The sequence below is a fragment of the Paroedura picta genome, chromosome 1 (genome assembly GCF_049243985.1).
Source record: "Paroedura picta isolate Pp20150507F chromosome 1, Ppicta_v3.0, whole genome shotgun sequence".
Taxonomy (NCBI): Eukaryota; Metazoa; Chordata; class Lepidosauria; order Squamata; family Gekkonidae; genus Paroedura; species Paroedura picta.
Window position 1 is genome coordinate 4,103,699 of NC_135369.1, and position 14,322 is coordinate 4,118,020.

At 50.2% G+C, this 14,322-nt stretch overlaps 1 protein-coding gene and 1 long non-coding RNA gene across 2 annotated transcripts in view; both read right to left on the reverse strand.

Moving 5' to 3' along the window:
* Positions 1-1,642: 1,642 nt before the first annotated feature.
* On the reverse strand, positions 1,643-5,454 carry LOC143829352 (uncharacterized). Its single transcript, XR_013228103.1, has 3 exons — positions 5,375-5,454; positions 3,956-4,077; positions 1,643-1,709 (listed from the first exon to the last, which is right to left on the reverse strand). It is a non-coding gene; the product is annotated as an uncharacterized LOC143829352 (long non-coding RNA).
* Positions 5,455-7,112: 1,658 nt separating this feature from the next.
* The window catches only part of LOC143844785 (methanethiol oxidase-like), a 12,311-nt gene continuing 5,101 nt past the window's right edge, over positions 7,113-14,322 (reverse strand). The window contains exons 3-6 of the mRNA XM_077352845.1: positions 13,561-13,737; positions 12,711-12,831; positions 11,007-11,189; positions 7,113-7,315 (exon numbers count right to left, since the gene is read on the reverse strand). Of these exons, the coding sequence (XP_077208960.1) occupies positions 7,113-7,315; positions 11,007-11,189; positions 12,711-12,831; positions 13,561-13,737 (684 nt within the window). The remainder of the gene's footprint in view (positions 7,316-11,006; positions 11,190-12,710; positions 12,832-13,560; positions 13,738-14,322) is intronic.

Genomic DNA, 14,322 nt, shown 5'->3' on the forward strand with positions numbered 1-14,322 from the left:
AGGTTGAAGAGATCCAGAGGGCAGATAGGAGGAAAGACCACATGAGAAAAGTTCAGGTCGGAGGACCTGCTGGATTTGCTGGTACCATGAGATTATTTTGAGTTAAAACAAGGTGGATCCCTGGCCTGGGTAGCCCAAACTGGCATGATATTGTCAGATCTCGGAAGCTTAAATGTGTCATTTCAGATTAGTATGATGGGAGACCTCCGAGGAACATCAGAGCCATGGCGCAGAATAATAGGGTCATGGGACAGAAGCAGACAATGACAGGCCATGTTTGGTGTAGTGGTTAGGAGTGCAGGTTCGATTCTGCGCTCCCACACATGTAACCAGCTGGGTGACCTTGGGCTTGCCACGGCACTGATAAAACTGTTCTGACCGGGCAGTGATATCAGGGCTCTCTCAGCCTCACCCACCCTACAGGGTGTCTGTTGTGGGGAGAGGAATGGGAAGGCGACTGGAAGCCGCGTTGAGCCTCCTTCGGGTAGGGAAAAGCGGCATATAAGAACCAACTCTTCTTCTTCTTCAGTAATCTCAGGGCTCTCTCAGCCTCCCCTCCCTCACAGGGTGTCTATTGTGGGGAGAGGAAAGGGAAGGTGATTGTAAGCCACTTTGAGACTCCTTCGGGGAGAGAAAAGCGGCATAGAAGAACCAACTCTTCTTCTTCTTCTTCAGTAATCTCAGGGCTCTCTCAGCCTCACCCACCCCACAGGGTGTCTGTTGTGGGGAGAGGAATGGGAAGGCGACTGGAAGCCGCTTTGAGCCTCCTTCGGGTAGGGAAAAGCGGCATATAAGAACCAACTCTTCTTCTTCTTCTTCTCCTGCCTTCCAAACCCTCTGGGGGTCATTATAGATGAGTTTTGGTCTGGGGGCAAAAAAAAAAAAAAATCAAGGGAGAGATGTGAGGGACTTTGGAGAAGTTTTCCCGAAGATCTGAGATAATGAGGAGAGGCCCTCTTGATTAGTCCATCCACAAAATAGCTCAACTGGTGGGTAGATGAGAGATGGCCTTTTTGGTGTCAGCCCCACGATTACAGAACAATCTTCCGAGGGAGGTGAGCCTGGTTCCCTCGCTCTTGGCCTTTAGGAAGCAGATGAAGATAGTTTGTTTATTTTATTTATGCTCAACCTTATAGGCTGCCCTTCCCCAAGGGCTTGGGGCTGCTCACAACTGTTGACAGCGGATCAAAACGGTTCTGACATTTAAAATTAACAATTTATTTTTCTTGTTGTATTGGGATTTCTCTACAGTGTAAGCCTATAATGTAGAAAGGTGACTAAATGCATGAATCCAATAAACAAAGAATTCAAGGGTTTGTAACCCATTCTGTTCAGTATTTGTGGTAGTTGAGACTCAGTACCTTAAGGATCCCAGTAGAGGGGAAGTACTGCTCACTTATTAGGGTCACGCGCCTCCTAGTAGGGAATGGAGTATTCCCAAAATCAGTTCAGTTTGAGAAAATTAATGCTTTTAAGGAGGTACTCTAAAGCATTGTACCACAGGGAGGGTCCTCCACCACCCCAACCCCAGTCTCCTCCGTCTCCACCCCAAAATCCCAAGGACTTCCCAAGCTAGAACTGTTAACCTTCCCACCCTCTGTTTGTGATTGACTCACTTGGATGACAAAAGGATCAGGTTGGCAGTCCAGCTCTTGATCTTCAAGGACTTTGACCACCCCGCCTTTGGGTATGCTGCCCCCCACAAAGACCTGTGAGGACACAAAGATTCCCCCCCCCCCCCAAAAAAAGAGACAATTGGTCAAAAGCAAGAGACAGTGGTTCAGAGGGGCTGTAAAATGCTGAGATAATGAGATGCAGAATAGCATATTACGAGTTTCTCACAACCATGGTTCAAGTGGAAAGACGGTGTTAAAAGGACTGAAATAATGACCAATGGTTCTTATGTATTTTCACTTTTGTCACCTATCTCTCTTTAGCAGGGATGGCTCTCCAGATGTCCATGGACTAGAATTACCCAGGGACTAGAGTCCCTGCACCGGACATCCATAGAGCTAAAGTTTGGCCATCTTTGCTTCAGGGTTTTTTCTTTTACATAAAATCAGAGTCTAGTAGCAACTTTAAGACCAACAAAGATTTATTCAAGGCGTGAGCTTTTGAGTGCAAGCAATCTTCCTCAGACTATGAACTGACCACCATAACAGTAGGAATATATAAGCAAAGGTTAATCCTGTTACATTAGTAAACTGTGTCACAGCATCCAAACACAGCCACAAGATAACTCTCTGCCAAACCAGCCAATCAGACCCCCATATGTAGTTCACGAAGACATGTCAGAAATAAAAGTGTCAATTCCAGTGATCTACAGATGGGTTCAAGGTGCTACTGGTCTCTGATTTAATTGTGCTACTTCAGACCGACACGGCGACCCATTTGAATATTCTTTTCCATAAGTGTTTTGCTCCCTCTAGTGGTTGATTCAATATTGCATTGCTGTATGTACGGCATATTTCCCGACACTTTAAAACGGCTTGGAAATAAGCTGGACGTACAGCGATGTGATATTGAATTGAATGCTAGGGAAAGCAAAACACATGTGGAAAAGAATAAGAAACCCCAAAGCAGTAGGGTCATGCAAGAAATTAAAATGAGAATGCAGAAAAAGTGTTGGATCCAGCAGATCCATTCAACTAACAATGGTCTTTTCCCAGGAACAAATAGAAGAGGATTCTTTTAGCAAATAGAATCCTCTTCATTCAACCTGATAACTTCCATTTCTCGGTATGATACTTGAAGGGTGACCCAGAATTACTTCCCCTCTTCCTCCTTTCCTTTGCAAGCAAGAGATTGCTCACAGGCAGGTCAAAGTGGAGATAGTCACCCCATGACAGCGATAGAGCATACCATAGACCAGTGGTCCCCAACCTTTTTATCACTGGGGACTGGTCAATGCTTGACAATTTTATTGAGGCCCAGGGGGGTAGTCTTTTGCCGAGGGACGTCGTTGCCACTGCCAGAGCCCCTGCTCCACTTGCTTTCCCACCAGCGCCCCTGACTTCCCACTGGCCGCTGGGGGGCACTGCCAGCAGCAGCTGCGCATTGCCATGCCGAGGGGGAGCCCCATCCATGGTGGCCGCTGGAAAGCACCAATGGTGAACCAGCAGCAGCATGGCAGGGCAGCCCCCGAGGCAGTAGCCTGGGAGGAGGACAAGGAGGAGCTGTGGCCCAGTACTGACTGATCGACGGACTGGTACCGGTCTCTGGACCGGGGGTTGGGCATCTCTGCCATAGATAACCACTCTTTGGGTACGGTTTTCTAGACATATCTACGTAACCATCCAAAAATCTAGTCTACAGTCCTCCAGTTTACCCTTCAGAACGTCATGGGGAATCATCATCATCATCATCTCCTCCTCCTCCTCCTCCTCCTCCTCCTCCTCCTCCTCCTCCTCCTCCTCCTCCTTCTCCTCCTCCTTAAAAACCTTACTGAAATCCATGTAAACAAAATCCACTGACTTTCCACCATCTAACAAGTCCGCCACCTTTTCAGTCTTCCCTGCTGAGACTTCGAAACCCTTGCTGGGGTCTCAGGTGGAGGTCTTCCACAGATACTGACTGGCCTTTTAACTGGGGAGGCAAAAGAATGAATATGGGCCCTTCTGGGTGCCAAGCAGAGGCTCTGCCACTGACCCATAGCCCTTCCCCAGAAAAATGAAGCTGCCATATACCGAATCAAACCCTGGGTCCACCACGGTCAGCATTGCCTACTCTGACTGGCAGGGCTGTCCCAGGTCTCAGGAAGATGTCTATCACATCTGCCTGGTCCGTTTACCTGGAAATGCCAGGGACTGAGCCTTCTACATACCTAGTAGATGCTAAATGACTTGGTTATGGGCTGTCCTCTTATCCAAGAGGATTTTAATGCTGATATGCAACCTCAAATGCTTGCCTGCCTCTCCCACCAGAGAGAGAAGGAACCTTGAATGAAGACGCTTACCTGACCTACAAGCCGGGGGCAATGAGGGTCAGTGATGTCATACTGACGGATGTCGCCATGTAGGAAGCAGCTCACGTACAAGAACCGATCGTCCAAGGAAGTGACAATGTAGCTGGTCATGGCTGGAGGAGGAGAAGGTGAGAACATTGATGCCTCCTCTTTTATTGTAATAGCTAGCAGATTTTAATTTCAAGACCAGGTATGGAAACCGCACGTCATGATGGGTTTTGTAGTGAATTTGTGAGAACAAAGGCACTCAACTGATAATCTTTTTGAAAATTAAGAGTATAATATTTAAGTGCCTGAATAATTTTTACTTAAATGAATTTCTAAAAAGGGACCAGCAGCATTGATTCTCTGGTCTGAACACAATGCCGTAATGAAAGTGGGCTGTCGCCAGCTGGATCAGGGTGGTTCAGCCATTCTCACGATGTTTGATCCATTGGCCGCTTTCGATGTGATCAACCTCAAGCTTCTGGCCCGCTGCATTGTCAGGGTGGGGCTACAGGGGACGGCCCTTCAATGGCTGCACTCCTTCTTGTAGAACCGGACACAGAGGGTAGCAGAGAGGGATGAGTTACCACATCCCCGTCGACTCCCTTCTGGGGAGTCTTGAAGATTTGGGGGTGGAGTTTGGGAAGGGAATAGGTCCCCAGATAAGGGAGGGACCTCAGTGCTGTGTAATGTAGTAGATTTCAGCTCCCCTCCCCAACAGCCATCCCTTCCACATTGCTGTAGCCTGGACTCCAGTTGTAACCTGGAGGTTAGCAATACTAGAATGAAGAGAGATTGGCAACAGCAACGGAGCATCCAGATTAAAGTTACTTACATCCTTTCCTTCCCCTGTAGCTACCATTCCTCCCCCTTCCAACCGAAGCACAGCATTCTTTTAAATAATTCCTAGCTGCTATAGCACTATAGCGTTATGGTTCTATAGCAATATCACAACTCAGTTATCCTCAAAATACAGTCAAAAGCTCACTGATGACCCAACAGGGAAAATGGTGCCAATGTGGGCAGGAGGTTCTTGCCAGAGAAAGCATGTCAACGCAGGTATGATAAAAGACTGGAGCAAATTGGAGGACTGACTGGAAGGTGAACATCTGGAGGACAACAGGATGTGGAGGGTCTGAAAAACCAGTACTTAAGTGTGGAAGACAAAGCCAAGGGAGACCAATACAATGATGTCGTGAGTGTAACCAAATACTCTCTCTTAGGGTGCACTGTGAAGAGAATGAATGACACAAGAAAGAGTCTCTGCTCTTCCAGCAGGGGGCACAGTTTCCTATCTTCTCCACTAAGCTACCAAAAGGGGTTCCTAAAACCACCTGCAGTTTGCAAACTGCATAGTGCAGGGGGTTGGACTAGATGACCCAGGGGTCCCTTCCAACTCTGTGATTCTAGGATTCTATGACTAACCTGGCATTTCAGGTAATATCCATCCTGACACACACTTGTTTGGAATTTGGATCACTTTCTCTGCTGTCCAACTTCCATCCTGTGGAAGAAATAGAGATCATATAAGGTTAAAGGTAAAGGTATCCCCTGTGCAAGCACCGAGTCATGCCTGACCCTTGGGGTGATGCCCTCCAGCCTTTTCATGGCAGACTCAATACGGGGTGGTTTGCCAGTGCCTTCCCCAGTCATGACCGTTTACCCCCCAGCAGCAAGCTGGTCCTCATTTTACCGACCTCGGAAGGATGGAAGGCTGAGTCGACCTTGAGCCGGCTGCTGGGATCGAACTCCCAGCCTCATGGTCAGAGCTTCAGACAGAATGTCGGCTGCCTTACCACCCTGTGCCACAAGAGGCTCATAGAGGTCATATATTCTTTTAATTTATCTATAGTCCTCCTTCCTCACAGGGACTCAAGGCGGGTGGTGAAGAGTGAGCCAGTACAGATGACAAAATCAATAAGCAATGCATTGCGAATTTAGAAGTTTAGAACCACAGGAAAGAAACCAAATAGCATTAGCATTCACACAGCACATGAGGCGGTACAGAAATTACATAATTAAGCTCACTGCCCAATAATTCAGATACAGCTAGAAAGTGATATAAGGACAGATGGATCTGAAGAAGTGAGTCTGAAACCTTGTACACTGGACTAATCAGAAACCTTACTTGGCAAAAGGCCCACATGACCCCTACCCCCACTTTTTTCAAAATACTGAATGCCAGGTAGTAGCCCCCCATGTTGTTGGAACAGACAATGTCTGGTATACAAAGATAAGAAGAGAGTAAGACCCTGAAGGGGGCAGCAAGAAGACTGTTAGGTCAGAGAGTTCAGGACCTTTCTACTTACTAAGTGTGCTTTCTTGTCTGACCTTAGACTGATTAGAATCATAGAATCACAGAATCATAGAGTGGGAAGGGGCCATGCAGGCCATCTAGTCCAACCCCCTGCTCAACGCAGGATTAGCCCTAAGCATCCTAAAGCATCCAAGAAAAGTGTGTATCCAGCCTTTGCTTGAAGACGGCCAGTGAGGGGGAGCTCACCACCTCCTTAGGCAACCTATTCCACTGCTGAACTACTCTGACTGTGAAAAACTTTTTCCTGATATCTAGCCTATATCGTTGTACTTGAAGTTTAAACCCATTACTGCGTGTCCTCTCCTCTGCAGCCAGCAGAAACAGCATCCTTCCCTCCTCCAAGTGACAACCTTTCAAATACTTAAAGAGGGCTATCATGTCCCCTCTCAACCTCCTTTTCTCCAGGCTGAACATTCCCAAGCCCCTCAACCTATCTTCATAGGGCTTGGTCCCTTGGCCCCAGATCATCTTCGTCGCTCTCCTCTGTACCCTTTCAATTTCTCTTAGGGCAGTTCCCTCCTTCTTCATGGAAGCTTCCCAGCCTCTTTTTCTTACGTAGCCATGTAGAGCAGACGCCTGTCCCTATCTCTCCTCTGCCCTATCACAGTATGCCGTTCCATAAATAAATCCTTTTATCTCCTTTATCCTAAAATACAGTGTGTGCATATCTATGACTTATTTACCCTGCTAACACATACTCTACAAGATTTACCACCTCTATTATCAGCTAAAGATCAGGAATGAAATCCTGGGTGTTGGTGAACTTGAGTAACTGGGAATGTCCACCCCACACACACTCACACCCACTTCAGGCAAGAGAACTCAGCTGGCCGACTTTATTGCCATCTAAGGACACTTGCTGACATTCACCTGTGTCTTGTAGAAGTGATGGACGGAGCCCTGGAGTATGCAGGCCACAAATCCATGTGCTGCATTGGGGTTGTGCAGGAACCGGATTACAAAAGGGGCAGAGTCCTCCCCTAAATCGATGGACTGGATAAGGCAGCGGGTGGTCCAGTCCCAGACATTCACGGCACGACCATAACGCCCTGGAGATGGACAGGGAAGAAGGCCAGAGACCTGGTGAGCTGCTGTGATCCACCACAGATGGCTCCTAGTCACTGAGAAACCATTCTGGCCCTGGTGGTTCTGTTTCAAGGCCTGTCTGTATAGTGAACCAGAGATTTCTTGGTGATCTTCCATGAAAATACTAGCCAGGGTTGACCTTCTTTGTTTCTGAGATACGACAAGATTAAGTTTGCCTTCCAGGTCAGGAGATGAGATGAAAAGAGGTGGGTTGCTGTTGCTTGACTCTACGTGGGGCCCCAGGACTCATAGAATCATAGAGTTGGAAGGGGCCATAGAGGCCATCTAGTCCAACCCCTTACTCAACGCAGGATCAGCCCTAAGCATCCTAAAGCATCCAAGGAAAGTGTGTATCCAACCTTTGCTTGAAGACTGCCAGGGAGGGGGAGCTCACCACCTCCTTAGGCAGCCTATTCCACTGCTGAACTACTCTTGACTGTGAAAAACTTTTTCCTGATATCTAGCCTATATCGTTATACTTGTAGTTTAAACCCATTACTGCGTGTCCTCTCCCTTGATGGTCTCCCATCCAAGCACTAACCAAGGCTGACCCTGTTTCATTTCAGAGACCCGACAAACAAGGCCATTTGGGTCAGGGCTGTTGATGGAGATTGCAGCCCCTAAAGTCTTTGCAATGGAAACAAACATGCAGGCACCGTTCCTGCCACAATGCCTAAAACACCCATGAGAATGTTGCTTTGTGTTCAGGCTGCTGTTCTTGGTCTAGGGAGCCCTGTCTGAACTCTAGAAGAGCCATGGCCAGTCAGATGAGGCGTTGCTAAACAAGACTGGTCTTCCATGGGAAGAGACAGCCTGGAACACTAGTTAAGATCATCATGCAGTCCTAGACTGGGAAGGGGCCATAGAGGCCATCCAGTCCCACCCCCTGCTCAGGGCAGGATCAGCCTCAAGCACCCAGGAGAAGGATCTGTCCAGCTGCTGCTGGAAGACGGCCAGTGAGGGGGAGCTCCCCACCTCCTTAGGCAGCTCCTTCCATGGCTGAACTAGACTCCTAGAATCCCAGAGTGGGAAGGGTCCGTAGAGGCCATCTAGTCCCACCCCCTGCTCAGTGCACGATCAGCCTCCAGCATCCAGGAGAAGGATCTGTCCAGCCGCTGCTTGAAGACGGCCAGTGAGGGGGAGCTCCCCACCTCCTTAGGCAGCCCCTTCCACTGCTGAACTGGACTCCTAGAATCCTAGAGTGGGAAGGGGCCATGCAGGCCATCTAGTCCCACCCCCTGCTCAGGGCAGGATCAGCCTCAAGCACCCAGGAGAAGGATCTGTCCAGCTGCTGCTGGAAGACGGCCAGTGAGGGGGAGCTCCCCACCTCCTTAGGCAGCTCCTTCCATGGCTGAACTAGACTCCTAGAATCCCAGAGTGGGAAGGGTCCGTAGAGGCCATCTAGTCCCACCCCCTGCTCAGTGCACGATCAGCCTCCAGCATCCAGGAGAAGGATCTGTCCAGCCGCTGCTTGAAGACGGCCAGTGAGGGGGAGCTCCCCACCTCCTTAGGAAGCCCCTTCCACTGCTGAACTGGACTCCTAGAATCCTAGAGTGGGAAGGGGCCATGCAGGCCATCTAGTCCACCCCCTGCTCAGTGCAGGATCAGCCTCCAGCATCCAGGAGAAGGATCTGTCCAGCCGCTGCTTGAAGACGGCCAGTGAGGGGGAGCTCCCCACCTCCTTAGGCAGCCCCTTCCACTGCTGAACTAGACTCCTGGAATCCTAGAGTGGGAAGGGGCCATGCAGGCCATCTAGTCCCACCCCCTGTTCAGTGCAGGATCAGCCTCCAGCATCCAGGAGAAGGATCTGTCCAGCCGCTGCTTGAAGACGGCCAGTGAGGGGGAGCTCCCCACCTCCTTAGGCAGCCCCTTCCACTGCTGAACTAGACTCCTGGAATCCTAGAGTGGGAAGGGGCCATGCAGGCCATCTAGTCCCACCCCCTGTTCAGTGCAGGATCAGCCTCCAGCATCCAGGAGAAGGATCTGTCCAGCCGCTGCTTGAAGACGGCCAGTGAGGGGGAGCTCCCCACCTCCTTAGGCAGCCCCTTCCACTGCTGAACTAGACTCCTAGAATCCTAGAGTGGGAAGGGGCCATGCAGGCCATCTAGTCCACCCCCTGCTCAGGGCAGGATCAGCCTCAAGCATCCAGGAGAAGGATCTGTCCAGCCGCTGCCTGAAGACGGCCAGTGAGGGGGAGCTCCCCACCTCCTTAGGCAGCCCCTTCCACTGCTGAACTGGACTCCTAGAATCCTAGAGTGGGAAGGGGCCCTGCAGGCCATCTAGTCCCACCCCCTGCTCAGTGCAGGATCAGCCTCCAGCATCCAGGAGAAGGATCAGTCCAGCCGCTGCTTGAAGACGGCCAGTGAGGGGGAGCTCCCCACCTCCTGAGGCAGCCCCTTCCACTGCTGAACTAGACTCCTAGAATCCTAGAGTGGGAAGGGGCCCTGCAGGCCATCTAGTCCCACCCCCTGCTCAGTGCAGGATCAGCCTCCAGCATCCAGGAGAAGGATCAGTCCAGCCGCTGCTTGAAGACGGCCAGTGAGGGGGAGCTCCCCACCTCCTTAGGCAGCCCCTTCCCCTGCTGAACTAGACTCCTAGAATCCTAGAGTGGGAAGGGGCCCTGCAGGCCATCTAGTCCCACCCCCTGCTCAGTGCAGGATCAGCCTCCAGCATCCAGGAGAAGGATCAGTCCAGCCGCTGCTTGAAGACGGCCAGTGAGGGGGAGCTCCCCACCTCCTTAGGCAGCCCCTTCCACGGCTGAACTAGACCCATAGAATCCTAGAGTGGGAAGGGGCCATGCAGGCCATCTAGTCCCACCCCCTGCTCAGGGCAGGATCAGCCTCAAGCACCCAGGAGAAGGATCTGTCCAGCTGCTGCTGGAAGACGGCCACTGAGGGGGAGGCTCCCCACCTCCTTAGGCAGCCCCTTCCACTGCTGAACTAGACTCCTAGAATCCTAGAGTGGGAAGGGGCCATAAAGGCCATCTAGTCCAGCCCCCTGCTCAGTGCAGGATCAGCCTCCAGCATCCAGGAGAAGGATCTGTCCAGCCGCTGCTTGAAGACAGCCAGTGAGGGGGAGCTCCCCACCTCCTTAGGCAGCCCATTCCACTGCTGAACTAGACTCCTAGAATCCTAGAGTGGGAAGGGGCCATAAAGGCCATCTAGTCCAGCCCCCTGCTCAGTGCAGGATCAGCCTCAAGCATCCAGGAGAAGGATCTGTCCAGCCGCTGCTTGAAGACAGCCAGTGAGGGGGAGCTCCCCACCTCCTTAGGCAGCCCATTCCACTGCTGAACTAGACTCCTAGAATCCTAGAGTGGGAAGGGGCCATGCAGGCCATCTAGTCCACCCCCTGCTCACACGTTCTCAGGACAGAAGAGCAATGAAAGGTGATCTGCACTGGGAAGAAAGGCATTCGGCTGGGGGTGTAGAGAGGGAAGGTAACTGAGGGAACATCTGAGAAGCTCTCTTGAATCAGGCCAATGTGCGCTCCAGTCCAGCACTCTGTAACAGAGTGTCCAAAGGCCAGGGAAATTTCCTGCCTGGGGGGAGGGGGATTTGACTGAATGACCCTGGAGTTCCTTTCCAGTGCGGTGCTTCTGTCTCTATAAATAAATAAATACATAAACATCTGCATTTCCATGCAGCAGGGCCTTACCTTTCCTCAGGTCAGCTGGGTTGAATCCCATGAGGAAGTATTTTGGGATCCCTGCTTCACTGCTCATCATGACGTTGTGCCTTGGCTGAATGCAGAAGTCGTACCCCATGGGGGCTGCTTGGGTGGGTCTCTCCCAGTTCCCCTTCACATCAAAGGTCTCCTCTTCCAGAAGGACGAAGCCACCTGGCAGAAGGAGAAGATCCGTGCTAAAAAATGTGCAGCCCCATCCTGAACTCCTTGCCAAGGACGGTGAGGTGAAAAGGCAAGTGGAGGAACCCCAAACAAATTGGTGTTCTACATCTGGGCAGATCAATAGATATCCAGAATGCTGGGCTCACACAATGACTCTGTTCATTTAAGAACTTTAAAAGGTGCTTCCAGGCCACCAAGATTAAATGGCTAATTAAATGGCTAATGCTTTCAATGGCTAGGTGACGCCATTTAGCTCAATGTGGTTCCTTCCTCCAACTCAAGGTTCTTTTGGCCCCTTCTATAAGAGTAAGGTTTCTTGCACCAGAGAAAGGCCCGGCACGTGGCTGAGAAGAGTGGATGGATCCAGCCCACAGAAAACTTTTAGCTTCAGAAATATATCCCCCCCCCCACCCCTCTACAATCATCCTGATGAAGATTTAATGGACTAAATCCAATGAAACTCATATTATTTCTTAACCCTCCAAACAATGTGCAATTTCAGTTGGATATTTGTGTTGGTCTGAAGCAAAGGAGCAAAATTTAAGTCCAACCATGTTGGTATTAATATTTTAACGGGGTTTTTAATGGGTTTTAATGGGGTTAAGATCATTGTCACCCGCCTCGAGTCTCCGGAAGAGGTGGGAAATAAATCGAAACATAATAATAATAATAATAATAATAATAATAACAACAACAACAACAACAACAACAACAACAACAACAATAATAATAATAATAATAATAATAATAATAATAATAATAATAATAATAATGTTGGTCTGAAGCAGCACACACAAATTTGGAGTCCAGTGGCACCTTTAAGACCAACCAAGTTTTATTCATTGTACAAGGGGCCAAGCCCATTGCATTAAGGAATGCAACGGACACTAGACTAGGGGAGTGGAGTGGAAGAACTCTGTGGACGGCTTTTCCCTCCTCCCAGGACCTGGAACTCACCAGCAGGGGCAGCTTCCAAGCAAGGATCTGCAGCTTCCAAGCCTCGGAGGGAAGTGGAATGAGGAGGGGTGGTCAGGGTAAGGTGCCCATCTGTCCTGCTTCTGGTGGGACTACCCCACCTCCAGACCAATTGCCCCATGTCATGCCCCGTTCCTTAAATGTTCCGCAACGGTGCCCAGCCCATCGCAAGGCGAGGCAGCACGGGGCGAGGCGGTGTGGGGTGAGGCGGCGCAGGGTGAGGAAAAATGGCCAGCCCTAGAGAGCTGGAGGTGGAGGCAGCAGCGGTGGCAGCAGTAGTCCTAAAGCACTTGGCAGGTGCCAGAAAAGCTGTCAGAGGGCATCACATAGGGCAGGGCTAGTCAACCTGTGGTCCTCCAGATGTTCATGGACTACAATTTCCAGGAGCCCCTGCCAGCAATTGCTGGCAGGGGCTCCTGGGAATTGTAGTCCAAGGACATCTGGAGGACCACAGGTTGATTTCCCCTGGCATAGGGGATCCCTGGCCCAGACCACCCTCAGCACAGATGCCGCTTAGGAATCAATTTCAGGAAATACCTTTTCCATTGCCACGTGGGTCTCCTATAGCACTGATCATGACTTCCCCACTGCCCAGGCCACGGCAGGAGTTTAGGAAAGCCAGGTTGCATTTCTGGAAGACTTCTCTTGGCTCAATCACCTGTGGAAGCGAAGGAAGGAAAATTCTCAGTTAAGTTACATTTAGTTTAGTGTTGTTTCCCTTGGAATCTAGGAGTCTGAAAACATGGAGATCATTTCGGAAGAAGGCCTAGATTTAAGTGCAGTAATGCCTTTGAGAAGAACCAACTTCTCCCGCACGTTCTTCCCCCAAAATGAAAGTCACAAGGAGGGTCTCTCACGACTCTCCCTGCAAATTCAAGGAGGTCCTCTGGCGTGTGCACAAGACACGGCCTTTCCAGTGATAGCCTCACACAGCAAACAACCTCCCCAGGTCACCTGGACCCCTCTGGAGGTGGCTGCTGAAAATGGTGTTATTTAGGACTTCAGTTGGCAAACTTCAGTGGCAGTCCTGAATAGTTATTTTAAAACTTGGTTCTACATTTTAATGCATTTCGTCCTATATGTTTTGGGTAACTGGCCCAAGATCACCCAGGGTGGGGTTTTGAACCTGGGACCTTGCAGATCCTCATCCACCCCTCTAACCACCTGACTGCACCAGCTCTAGATGTCAACCCTTATTGCTTCTGACCGCCCAAGACAGAACTTTCTGCTATCCCCCATAACAGGGGTAGTCAACCTGTGGTCCTCCAGATGTTCATGGACTATGAACATCTGGAGAACCACAGGCTGACTACTCCTGCCCCATAACCCCCTCCACATGTACCATGGTCTCCTCTTCCCAGGAATAGCTTGCACAAAAAAGATGTACCTTGTGGAGCCTGGGGGCTCTCTGGTCAGTCCCCGTGTCCACCACGTAAATGCGAGAGGAAGCAAAACTCGAAAGGATCAGTCTGCTCCGCTTTTTGGTGGTGTCCCCAGAACAGCTGCTCCACCCAAGGCAATGGATTTCATCATTGACGTAAGGCACAGGCAGACGGTGGATCACCTGTGGAAAAAGGCAGAAAGTTAGCTGCTGTTTAATCCAGGGGTCCCCATGGGTAATATAGAACCCCCCAACACCTTTCCTATTGCCCCCCAAGTGTTTTTGCAACATGGGTTGTGCTAGGCAGGGATTTTGCCAGTGGAGACTGAATTGGATGTGTAGTTTTTGGAAAATAGTCCTTTGGAAGCAGCACAAGGGTATTGAGTGTGTGTTCTCCAAAGTGGCCCACTTTTATTCAGTGTTTGTATGCGCCTCCTGGATTTCTTGCAAGCACTCAGAGTTCTGGTTGCTTTGGCAGTTTCTTATGCCCTACTGTATGCCCCGAAGAGAGAGACAATCTTTCTTTCCCCCCAAATCTTATCCTCTATTGTACAATCTCTCCTCCATTTTCCCTCATGTGTGTGTGTAGCTTGGTGTAGCTTGGTGTAGTGGTTAGGAGTGCGAACTTCTAATCTGGCAAGCTGGGTTTGATTCCATGTTCCCCCACATGTGGGAAGAGGAAAGGGAAGGAAAGAATTTAGAAAGGAGAAATATGGTGGTCAAGGTTCCTTGGCCCCAAGCTCGGGTGTCTGATGATCTGGAGATCAG